The 12,593-nt window shown below is 40.1% G+C and overlaps 1 protein-coding gene and 1 long non-coding RNA gene across 2 annotated transcripts in view; both read left to right on the top strand.

Annotated features, from left to right (window-relative positions):
- Nucleotides 1–12,593, top strand: part of LOC309631132 — a 372,959-nt gene that overhangs the window by 73,950 nt on the left and 286,416 nt on the right. The gene's annotated exons all lie outside the window — the stretch shown is intronic.
- CD28 (CD28 molecule) overlaps nucleotides 1–12,593 on the top strand; it is a 49,257-nt gene that overhangs the window by 19,175 nt on the left and 17,489 nt on the right. Inside the window, exons 2-3 of the mRNA XM_082397211.1 lie at nucleotides 8,026–8,379; nucleotides 8,631–8,755. Of these exons, the coding sequence (XP_082253337.1) occupies nucleotides 8,026–8,379; nucleotides 8,631–8,755 (479 nt within the window). The remainder of the gene's footprint in view (nucleotides 1–8,025; nucleotides 8,380–8,630; nucleotides 8,756–12,593) is intronic.

The raw sequence follows: 12,593 nt of genomic DNA, 5'->3' as shown, positions 1-12,593 counted from the left end.
TATGACCTTCAGGAAGTCTCTGCAGTTGTAAAAAAATCTTTTGTGTAGAGACAAAGCAAGTTTGGTAACAGACTTTTTCTAAATATGAAAAAGTCAAGATGGACATGAAATCAAGTCAAACTTGCTGAATGTACAAAATTGGTTTTCTATTCATTCATGATTTAAAATATTACTCCTAGAATCATAAATAAATAATATCTTAGTTCTTCCACAATTTCTGTGACCTTGTTTAGAAAGCCATTTACTTCTTTGGTTTTCAGTTGCCCCTTGTGTAAAATAAGGGATTGGCTGAAATCATCTCCAACTTCCCTTCCAGCTGAGCACTTTTTGCGGGATGGTATTCCAGCAAAACGGGGTAGAAAATGAAATTTATCTTGGTCCTGTCCTCTTCCCACTCCATTTACTCCCCTGCTCAATGTTACTCTCCTCCCTAAGTCTCACTTCTGTGCCATCCAACTATCAAGTCCAACTTTGAGAAGGTCTAGAAACAATCACCAAAATTGATTGAAAATTTGATGCAACCTGGCAGAGGGAAAAGAACACTAGATTAGAAGTGATGAGGCTTGAGCCAAGTCCTAAGGGTCATGTACTTGTCCTGTAACCTTGAGCAAGAATTAGACCTTTTTGACCTCAGTTTCCTCATCTATAAAATGGGCATAAAGATGACTGTCCTGCTTATTTATTTCACAGGTTAATGTGGAGTTTATATGAGATAAAATAGGAGAAAGCACTTTGTAGCCCTATGAATATAGACCATAGGTACTAATTTGTCAATGTGTTTCCCACATTGCATTTTAGGCTTCACCGTATTTTGAAATCAAAACATTAACTGAGCTGGTGGGGAGTGTCCTTTTAGGGTCAGGGTTCCTTCTCTGGTGTTTGGAGCCACACCTTAGAGATGGTTATCCACTCCACCTGTGCAGAGAGTTGTTTATTATTATAGTAATTGACCTATTTACCATAGGCAAAAAGGGAAAGTTTTGTTTTGTTTTGTTTTTGGTAACCAAGCTCCCTTCCCCCCTTTCTCATGGAAGCACAAGCAACTTTCAATTTTCCAGAAGTCAACTATATCACAAAATTCACAGATTATCTGTGGGAAATCTTTCAGCTCTCACTGCCTTGCTCATAAGTAGCAGATAAGTACCTTCTCACCTCCAATCTTACTCTTCATGTTGCCTGTTGTCAAGGAGGAGTTGTGAGGGAAAGAGGTTTGAGGTTACTGCTTCCTGTCTCCACACCTTTAGCTAGTTTAGCTGCTAGGAAAGGCTTTGAAAAGCAAAGCACTAAATTCATCATCAAAACAACTTGCCAGTTCAATTAGAGACATGTCAGTCAAGCCAATCTTTTGACACCAGAAGCGAATACAACTGATAGATTGACAATGTCTGTCTTTTAACCTAGTAGGTTTGACCCCGGCAGACCTTGCCTAACTACTCACAAGAGGGAAAACCGAATATTTACAGGGAAAGGGGTAGGTCTGCTAAGAAAAAAGTAACATGAGAAGGATGCTTCCCACTCCTAGCACTAACTGGAAAGCAAAAAGGAATCAAACAGAAGTTAGTATGGGGAAGCTAAATATTTCTCTTATTTCTTCTTCTGAGTCTAGATATGTCCTTAAATTTTACAGTGTGTCCTTAAATCATCTGAAGTACTGTAGATTCCCTGAAACTCAGAGAACCAAAATACATATCAAAGCCAAATGTCATTTGGTGTTCTGGTTATTTGTTGCTTTGACTGATGCATGTTATTACTTTACTCTCACAGAGTAAGGGGTGTGCATTTCCACACATGCTCCATTTTTAAGAAAAAATAAGAGCAATCAGGATTACTGTGTCTATGGGAAGTCATAATGATCACAAATATTCAATATCACTTAGAGCAATTGATTATCTTTTCCTACCACCCAAAGTGAATTTCCTTCCTTTAGTGTCTCTCCAAAGCAGATGTAGATTTTGAAGTCCTATGAGATGGCTTCTCACTTAGGTTTCTCTGAATGATTGACATGAATCAAGGTGGAAGCAAGTACTATAAGGAGATACATGTTAAAAAACAAGACGTTCTATCAGTCAAACTTGAATTCAAGTTGCACCCTCAGCTAGGAGGCAGTTGTCACACACTAGCACATATTAAGAGAACTATTGATACTTCAAGCATAGTACCTAATTTTAAAATGATCTGTGCTGACATAGAAGAGGGAGGAAAGTAAACCTTGACAGATAAATTGGACATCTCTTTTCCCTCAAATGACCATGTAACCAATATTTTTCAAGCTCTTTCCCAACAAAATATTAGTACATAGGGTCACACAAGAAGTGACTTTTCCTTCCCTTGCTCAACTGTTGGATAGGCCATCAACCAGGGGAATATTGAATAAGTAACAGCCAGCCTAAATCCTAGGACCTCAGATTGTCCTTCCCTAAGAAGTTTCTCACTTTGTAGCGCTGAGGGAGAATGGGCTCAGGAGAAATGTGATCAGTTTTAACAATGCTGAGGTTTGAATTTGGAGGCCCCATCATGAACAGAAGGGAAATCTATCTTCCAGTTATCTCATTATATCATGCTCTGTGAAGGAAAGCAGAGGAAGACCACTGCTTCTCCTTCTTCTGAAAAAGAGCAAACACTGACTAAGCTCCAGGGAGTCAACTATGGGCCCAGGAACCCTTGAGGTAATTTCCTTTTTCTTTGCAATGATCCCCTAGGCTGGGAGAATGTCTTCTTCACAGCCCAGATGTCCAAAGTTCACCTCAGTTTCTGAGCTGTCTGCTCCGGTCATGGAATGAATGAAGAAAAGACATAGGCAAAAGGAAAACAGTGTTACTTACTGGTTGGTCGGTGTGGCCTGAGGACAGCATTTTTAACTCCCTCACTCATCACATCTAAACCCATGCTGAGTTCTGCCAACTTCAGCCTGGAAATATTTCTTGAGTTCATTCACCTCTTTCTAACCATAGTTCAGACCCTTATCACCTCTTGCCTAGACTACTACAATTGCATCCTAACTGGTCTCCACGTTTTCACTCTTGTTCTCTTCAAATTCACCTTCCACCTTTGTGCTAAAGGGATCTATATAAAATGAAAAGTTGTACGTATGACTCTTCTGTTTGAAATCCTTCAAAAGGTCCTCATTACCTGCAGGAGAGAGTCCAACCTATGAACTATGCTTACCTTGCCAGTCTTGTCTTTTACAACTCAGGTGCAGGAAATTCAGGTAGGTGCAATTCCCAACACCTGACATACTCTTTTCCCCTCCTCATCTGCTCTGCCTAGACTATTATTTTTTTACTCTTTGCCTTTGTCTTCCCCACAGTCCCCTACCTCACGCCTACCCCAACACACATTCTCCTACCTCCCCCGCGTCCCCGAACACAAAGACTCATCTTAGCTAGGATAACTTTTACTTCATAAAAACCTGTTGAATCAACGTGTGCATAAGCCTTATAAGACTCAGGTCAGCAGTCACCTCCTCCAGAAATCCTTAGTTGGTTCCCCAGTTGCCCTCACAAACACTCGCACATCACTCTGCCACTCTTTTTAAAGTTGCTGTCTGTTTTTGTATCTTTCTTCCCGCACCAGTTTGTGAGCTGCCCAAGGATAGACACTGAGCCCTGCTTACCTTTGGGAAATCAATTTCTCTCTCCCAGTGCCTCTTGGGAAGGTGTCTCACCCTGAGTTATGCAAGAGGCACTAAGCAAACTACTGGAGTCTAGATGCTTGAGCTTCTCTGGCCCCCCTCCCTCTCCAGCTTGCTGTGGGTGCTGGGAGAAGGAGGCCAAACTGAGCAACCGTCCAGGATTTCTCTTCAGCCTTACTCAGTTTCCTTGCCCATGCTTCCCCTCCCCGCTTTTTAAAAATCCCTGCAAAGGAGTCCTATTCTCATCTTTTTTCTCACATCAGCTCTCAAAGGAAGATCAGGAAGAATTTGAATGCCCATTAGAACAGAATTCAAGTAATTAATAACAGAAACACACTTCCTGGAGTCCTCAATAGGCAGAAACACAGATACCTAAGCTGAAAAGGAGCAGAGATGTTGGCATTTCTTGCTGGGGTTGGCTCTTCCAATCAGAACCGGCCCGGTGATTCTTGCTAAGTAAGCAAAGAAAAAGGCCAAGCAAGATACAACAAAACAGAAAATGAGTTGGATTTTCCTATCAAGACAGGCTGAACTTTTTGAGTCTTTACGTGTTTACTTTTCAGTGCTTTTAGAGAGTATTTGTTATAATGAATAATAAATGAAGCTAAAGTTGTTGTTGAGACAGATTTTGAATGAGGACTTAATGAGATGCTAGGCAGAGCTAGCTGCTGATAAGAATGGTACAGTCTGATCACCATCTTTCACTTATTATTTAATGAGATGCTATTGTTTGCACAGTATCATGCAAAGAAACATAACCTCTTGTCCTTGCTCAAAAGGGACTTGGAAACTAGGGGTGTAGAGGAAATACACACAAATCAAAAGTTAAACAAATGGAAGCCTATGAAACAAGAGGTGTTCAAAATGTAGAACAGAGAGTAATCATTTTGAGACCTGAGAAGGGAGAGACATTGTAGGCCATGGAGTCGGTGAACAAAGTACAGAGAGATGAGTACCCACAGTGTCCCTAAATGATCTGGCTAACTGGGAGGGTTTTGGTTCAAGGAAATGAGATTGGAAATGCTAGTGGAAGCCTATGAATTGAGGACTAAAAGTGAGTGTCAACTGTTAAGCCACTGCTTCACAAACTTGACTGCAAATTAGAATCTCCTGAGAAACTTTAAAAATATTGACATCTGGGTCCTACACCCAAAGATTCTGATTTAATTGGCCTGGGAATCAAGGGTTTTTAAAGTTCCCAGATGACTCTAATATGCTGTCAGCTTGAGAACTCTGTTAGGCTATAGTGGTTTTCAACCCTGACTGAATATCAGAATCAACCAGGGGAATTGTTAAACCAATGCCAAACGTGACATATAAAATAGGAGAAAATATTTGCAAATCACATATCTTGATAAGGAACTTGTATCAAAAATATGTAAAGAACTCTGATAACTCAACACTAACAAGACAACCCAGGTAAGTGGGCAAATGATCTAAATAGACATTTCTCTAAAAAGGATATACAAATGGCTAATAAGTACATGAAAAAAATGCTCAAATCACTAGTCATTAGGGAAATGCAAATCAAACCAAAATGAGCTACCACTTCATAACTCTAGGATGGCTATAGTAAAAAAGATGGACAACAGCAAGTGTTGGCAAGGATGTGGAGAAACTGGAACCCTTATACACTGCTGGTGGGGATGTAAAATGGTGCAGTTGTTTTAGGAAGCAGTTTGGCAGTTCCTTAACAAGTTAAGTACAAAGTTACCATAATGACCCAGCAATGCCACTCCAGGTGTACACCCAAGAGAACTGAGAACATTCATCCACACAAAAACTTGTACATGAATGTTCATAGCAGCATTGTTCACAATAGCCAACAAGTGGAAGCAACTAATGAATGAAGAAACAAAATATGGTATATCCGTACAATGGGATATTATTTGGCCATGAAAAGGAATGAAGTTCTGATACATTTACAACATAGATGAACCTTGACATCATTCTGCTAAGTGAAAGAAGCTAGATACAAAAGGCAACAAAAAACTAAAAATAGAACTACCATACGACCCAGCCATCCCACTACTGGGCATATACCCTGAGAAAACCATAATTCTAAAAGAGTCATGTACCACAATGTTCATTGCAGCTCTATTTACAATAGCCAGGACATGGAAGCAACCTAAGTGTCCACCGACAGATGAATGGATAAAGAAGATGTGGCACATATATACAATGGAATATTACTCAGCCATAAAAAGAAACGAAATTGAGTTATTTTTAGTGAGGTGGGTGGACCTAGAGTCTGTCATAGAGAGTGAAGTAAGTCAGAAAGAGAAAAACAAATACCGTATGCTAACGCATATATATGGAATCTAAAAAAAAAAAAAAAATGGTCATGAAGAACCTAGGGGCAGGACGGGAATAAAGACTCAGACCTACTAGAGAAAGGACCTGAGGACACGGGGAGGGGGAAGGGTAAGCTGGGACAAAGTGAGAGAGTGGCATGGACATATATACACTACCAAATGTAAAACCGATAGCTAGTGGGAAGCAGCCGCATAGCACAGGGAGATCAGCTCGGTGCTTTGTGACCACCTAGAGGGTTGGGATAGGGAGGGTGGGAGGGAGGGAGATGCAAGAGGGAGGAGATATGGGGATATATGTATATGTATAGCTGATTCACTTTGTTATAAAGCAGAAACTAGCACACCATTGTAGAGCAATTATACTCCAAAAAAGATGTTAAAAAAAAAAAAAGGCAACATACTGATGATCCCATTTATATGAAATGTCCAGAATAGGCAAATCCATAGAGGTAGAAAATAGATTAGTGATTGTCAGGGGCTGGAAAAAGGAAAGAATGGGGAGGGGGCTGCTAATGGGTATGGGATTTCTTTTGGGGGGTAATGAAATATTCTGGAATCGGAGAGTGGTGATCCATTCACAGCTTTGTGAATATAATAAAAAGCCACTGAACTTTTAAAGTTTACTTTAAAAGGGTGAACTTTAAAAAAAGGGTGAGCTTTATGGTACATGAATTATATCTTAATCAGTTGTTATAAAAAAATGAAAAGAATCGATCCCTCTCTCCACCAGCATAGACCAGTTAAATCAGAATTTTTGGGAATGGGACCCAGGCACAGGTTCTTGATGTACAGCTAGCATTGAGAACTATGTAAGAGATGAAAAGCTATTAGTGATTTAGTTCTATGCAGCTCCGTTTTCTCCAAAGCAAAAACAAAATACTTGAGTACATGGATTCAAATCCAGGTTAGATTGTAAATTTCATTTTAATAGATTATTTGACCCTTTAGTATGGGTTTGGGGGGTATTGCTTCAAATAACCCTTTTAAAAAAATGTGAACAGGCAGACAATTGTTAGTATACCTAAAAACAGTAGCAAAAATGTTTTTTTGTTTGTATTGAATTTTGAATAAAAGACACAAAGTGATTTATTGTTTTAAAGAAATTTTGTAGAGTGTTGGTTGCAAAGTCGATTCTCAGTGCTTAAGTGGCCCATTGCTCAGGTGGTTGTAGTTTGCTTGGGTTTTAGCCCTTGCTTTGCTCACCATCTGCTCAGTGATATTAGACGGATCATCCAATGTTTCTAGACCTCATACAGTCACTACAAGAAAAGGGAATATATTGTCATGTGCTAGGGAATGGGGTATAGTGGGAAAAAAACAAGATAGAATAGGTATGTTCTCTTCCATCATGCAGATTTCAGGTTCTTTGCTTTAGAAGTGAAGAGATTGAACGAGGTGGTCTCCAGATTCTTTGATCGTTTACTAGGAGAGCATAAAGGTAGAAGAGGGACTAGAGAAAGAACTCTCGTGGGCCTCTTGGGCCTCTTCCATCTTCTGTGATTTAAAGAAACAAATACGCAAACTTCCTGACAAGGCTGTTTTCAGAATTTGCTATGGAGGATAAATTAAATTCTTTGGGTTACATTTTTCTTACCTCTTTATCCTACTCTTGGAACAGCCAATAAAAAAAAGTCAAAATGTTTCAAAACATTTAAATTCCTCCACAAAATGCTGAATCGCAACTTAAAATACAAATCTATTTGTTTATGTCAGGTGTTAAAAGCCATTTCCAAGTAAAACACTCAATTAGAAAATTAATTGAGCATGATTAACATGTTAGGAACCTCAGCACAGATTCAAAAATCCCAAATGCATAGCTGTGATGTTCAATGCCAACGGAAGGCCACGTTCTGCCTTCCAAGTGAAAACATGCTCCACTGTTCCATTCAAAGGAGGATGAAAATAATATCAAAATGTAAACTCGCAGGATAATTATCTTCCAAAGAGCTCCTGCGTCTTCATCTGCCAAGAGAAATCCTTTGCTGGATATCTGTTTATTTTGTTAATTAACATATCTTGACTTCAGAAAAAAAAGTCCTTATATTCTTGTTCTAAGCAAATGATTTTTTCCCCATCCAGAAAACAAGATTTTGGTGAATCAGTCGCCCATGCTTGTGGTAAACAACAATGAGGTCAACCTCAGCTGCAAGTATACCTACAACCTCTTCTCGAAGGAGTTCCGGGCATCCCTTTATAAGGGAGTAGATAGTGCTGTGGAGGTCTGTGCTGTGAATGGAAATCACTCCAAGTCACTTCAGTCTACAAATAAGGAATTCAACTGCACTGTGAACTTGGGCAACGAAACAGTGACATTCTACCTCCAGGATTTGTACGTTAACCAAACGGATATTTATTTCTGCAAAATCGAGGTTCTGTATCCTCCTCCTTACATAGACAATGAGAAGAGTAATGGGACCATTATCCATGTGAAAGGTAACGCACGGCTCGACCAATGTCCACTCTCAAGTAATGGTTTTCAACCGCAGTCTTGAAAACTAGGTCATGATCAGTGGTGGGGTTGGCTAACTCCCAAAGAGGACAGACCAATGAGGAAGTCTACACCTCTTAAGCCAGTGATATTTTGCATATTTTGATTCCTCTCACATTCTCCTCTAGGAAGAAGGAAGGAAATGTACTCAAGTGCCATTCCCATATCATTTAATCTAATCTATTCTATTTTTCAGAGAAACATCTTTGTCCAGCTCCCCAGTCTCCTGAGTCCTCTAAGCCATTTTGGGCACTTGTGGTGGTAAATGGAGTCCTAGCTTTCTATAGCTTGCTAGCAACAGTGGCTCTTTCTAACTGCTGGGTAAGAGAAGCAGCCTTGTTTTCATGTAACTTTTCTACTGCATATGCAATTGGACATATTCAAGAATTTTGCCTATGTGGCTTATTTTCTGTTGAACATGTGATTATTTTCTTTTTCCCTGCTAGGTTTCAGTAGGTTCTCTTTTAGCCTATCCAACTTTATCTGAGATAAAAATCTGATGTGAGTTTATGTTCCAGAAGGCACTGATTAAGTGGCCAGGCAGAGTAAGAAGCTAAACAGGTAAATAAGTGTGGGAGATAAATTAGGGTAGAAAATTACCTTTCTTCTCCCCACTTTGCAATGTCATTATGACATATAAAATAGCTCTAATATATACATATGTATAAAAATCTAAGCGACTTGGGAATCTAAGAAACTGAAGCCAATGAATAACTTTGGTTCAGGGTCAAAAATCATGAGAAATTTGTCTACTGAAATTATGCATTCAAACCTAGCAAGGAAACTAGGTCTGTTTATCTGAGTCATATTTTTATCTCCTCTGAAGCAGTTGAATTTTGTGAGGCCAAGTATGGTGCTGTCATTATGAAACTATAATGGGAGTTAGACTTTTCTGAGCTCTTACCACTGAATTGGAGTTTACGAACTTTTGCAAATGTTCATGCAATAAACTTGGTGTGTTTTTCTCTACCTTCTTCAACGTTGAAGTTTTGGCCTAGATTTGAATGCATATTGATAACCATATCTACTGTGAGGCAGGGACCTCCTTATTTTCTTTCCTTTCTCTTACTCAGAAACTTCCAGTTCTTATGTACACAGTGTGACACTGATTCCATATTGTCTTTGAATTTTTTTCTAGAAGTTAGATTCATGTATGAATCATTTCTTCAACAGGATATGTATGCTTCTCAAGGATATAGGACTATTTCTCTTGACATTCACCATCCATCTGGTATTAAGTACATTTACCTTAGTGCTTAAAGAATGCTTATGAACTGATGAATTGATAACCCCCATAGAGGCCAAACTAAGGACTTAAATGAGTATGCCTGAAGTATCATACTTATATTTAAGGCATATTCCATACATCTTAACTAATTCATACATGGATCAGTGATTTCTGGAAGCCATGCCATGTTGAAGCCATCCTATTTACTATAGCCTTGGTGCTGGGCAGGGTCGGGGTGGTGGAGGAGTAGGGCAGCCCTGGGTTCACAGTCATGCCAAGGATAGATTCAGCCTGGGATCCTTTTAAACTCTTGTCGGCCTATTGCCAAAGTTTGCCTCTCCCTTGTTCCCCAAATGCTTCTCTCGTTTTGGGAGACTAGGGGCCAGATGGATGCTTGTCAGGCTGTCTGTTGCCTAATCTGTACCTCCAACTAAATCTGTAACCACCAAAGTGGCTGCTTGTTCCTGGAAATCCTTTATATCAGATCATGAGAATTTGCCTATCTTGCCTTCTTCAAGTTGCCCAACCCTGATGGGGGCTTTTTATGTAGTGAAATATTGCCTAAGTTCTTCCTTTGATGTCAGTTGAGTCTGGATCTTGGTGTCTTCATCCTAGTTATCTTTCATCTTTGAACCTCTGTGGAGTTTGCCAGTAACATTAGAATTTAGAATCTCAGTTCTTGTTTTTATCTTGATCCCCTTGAAATATCAACTTCTTAATCTAAAAGCCAGGTGCAGTGCCTTTTGGGGTACCTTTCCAGGACAGGTGCTCCCCCTGTAGTATGCTGACCTAGGTCAATGTACGTCACTAGCTTTGTGAGAAGTAGTTTTGGAAAACTGTTTTAACTTTCAGTGGCCAGAAGGGTACTGCTCACCATTTAAAACTTATTGTCAATATACACTAGAATATCAGTTACTATAAGCAGGGACTAATTTGCTAAGTGACTCGAATTACCCAAGGGACAAAAGTATCGTCCATTTCTAATGAGTTTAAAAAGTTTACTTTTAAATTGGAAACATCCTAAATGCAATATGTTTTCCTTTGGCAGCACTACTAATTCCTAGTGAGGTTCATCTTGCTTTGTCTTGAGAAAACTTATTTTGGTCTTATTCTGTCTCATGAGCTCCCTGAAAATTGGGAAGTCCCAGTGCTTGGCATACCTTATCTTCTTCTGTGGCCTCTTGTGGTTAATTAGGTTACGCAATAAGAAGTACTCTTTATTTGCATCTCAAACATAGGTCTTTGTACTCTCTGACCAAAAGGGTGTGAAATAAATATATATGTATATTTCATAGACTAACAGAGCATTTTTACCCAGGGCTCATCTTTTCCGGATACTGTTTAAGCAACCGGCACCTTGCTGAGATAGGCAGCCAGATCATCAGGGATCCCTAGACTTTAGCCATTTCCAGGGTACTTTTCTGGGATCCTATTTTTGGCTGGTCTGCATCGTGCCTTGGTGTATGCTGCTGCTTTCCGGAACTTCCTGAAGGTCTGTGATGTACTGCCGTAGGCAGTTCTAGGCTGAGTGGGTTTCTGGGAACAGCTGCAGATTCTATCTCAGTTCTTGACCTGCTGCTGACATTTGAATAAATAAAGAGCTCCCCTCTGCCAAGCAGCCATAGACCAGCACCTGTTACTCTCACTCAATCCTCCATTCACTCCGCTGAGCTGGGAAACCCATTCTCCTTCTTAGTCTAAAGGAGCCTTTAAAAAACACAGTTTTCTCCACTATAAATCACACTGTGGGGAATGTGAATAGTGTGTGTACAGGTAGTATCTGCCTTTAAATCCAGTGGGTTCTTGAAGACCATGTCTTTTAAATGAATTGCCCTGTGTATGCCTGTGTCTTTCTGCTGCTTCCGAGAAACAAGTTGGTAAGGATGGGAGTAGAAGGAAGAGGAAGGGAGGAGTGATCCTGAAATCACACATCTTTAGCAGACAGTGAATGTTGAAGGGCTAAATGACTTAGTAACACAGACATGTAAGGTGAGTACTCTGCACACGTATACGCATATGCTAGATGAACATGGACACTGTGGGTTCTGTATACTGTTCCCAGCATGTCTCATTTCCATCCCACTGTTGTGTTTACAGTTAGGGTGAAAATGACTAAATCTGCTATCTGATAACAGCATGAGGGTAAGCATGGGAGCGGATTGCAACAGATCTTTCATAATTTTGGTGCAATCCAGAGAACCTCAGAGCCAAGACATCTTCATTATGGGGGGCCCCTCTAACTAGCTATAGTTTAATTTGAGTGTCCAGAAGCAAAGTCTGTCTCTTGGGAGTCTGGCAAGGGAAGTCATCAGAGTTAGAGTAGGTACTCTAATGCCCCCCCGGGATATCAGCAGCAGCCTTCCACATTTATTTGGGGGCAGACAATTCCTTGCCTTACTCCTGCCCTGCCATAACCCTGTGCCCAAGAGAACTCTAGTCCCTTATTTATAGAAAGGATGTAGGACCAAGATGTTTGAAGGGCAACTTCCCTCACCCCCTTGGTTTCCACAGCTACCTCTCCCTGAATGCATCCCCCAATTATGTCTGTTTAATGCTGTCCTCTTCTTACTTTCAGCTAGATAACCCCATCCATCATCTCAAATCCCAAATGACCAAAGCTGAATTGATAGTCTCTTTCAAATCCACTTTTCCTATCATCTTGCCTTATACTTATGGATGGACCATCAACCTCCTGATCACCCAGGCTCAAATCATCAGTCATCATTTAGTATGAGCAAGAAGGAGGACTCAGGCAGTCTAACAATATTCATTCTAACTTGGTGATATATCTTGTATCCATTGTTTCATTTTCATTCCTTTCTTTTTCATGATCAGACTCTTCAGATCAGGATTTCTCGGTCTTGGCACTACTGACATTTGAGCTGGATAATACCTTGTTGTCAGGGGCTGCCCTGTGCATTGTAGGGCGTT

This window comes from Balaenoptera borealis (assembly GCF_965194805.1).
Source record: "Balaenoptera borealis genome assembly, chromosome: 6".
NCBI lineage: Eukaryota > Metazoa > Chordata > Mammalia > Artiodactyla > Balaenopteridae > Balaenoptera > Balaenoptera borealis.
This window is presented reverse-complemented; position numbering and strand designations above follow the sequence as displayed.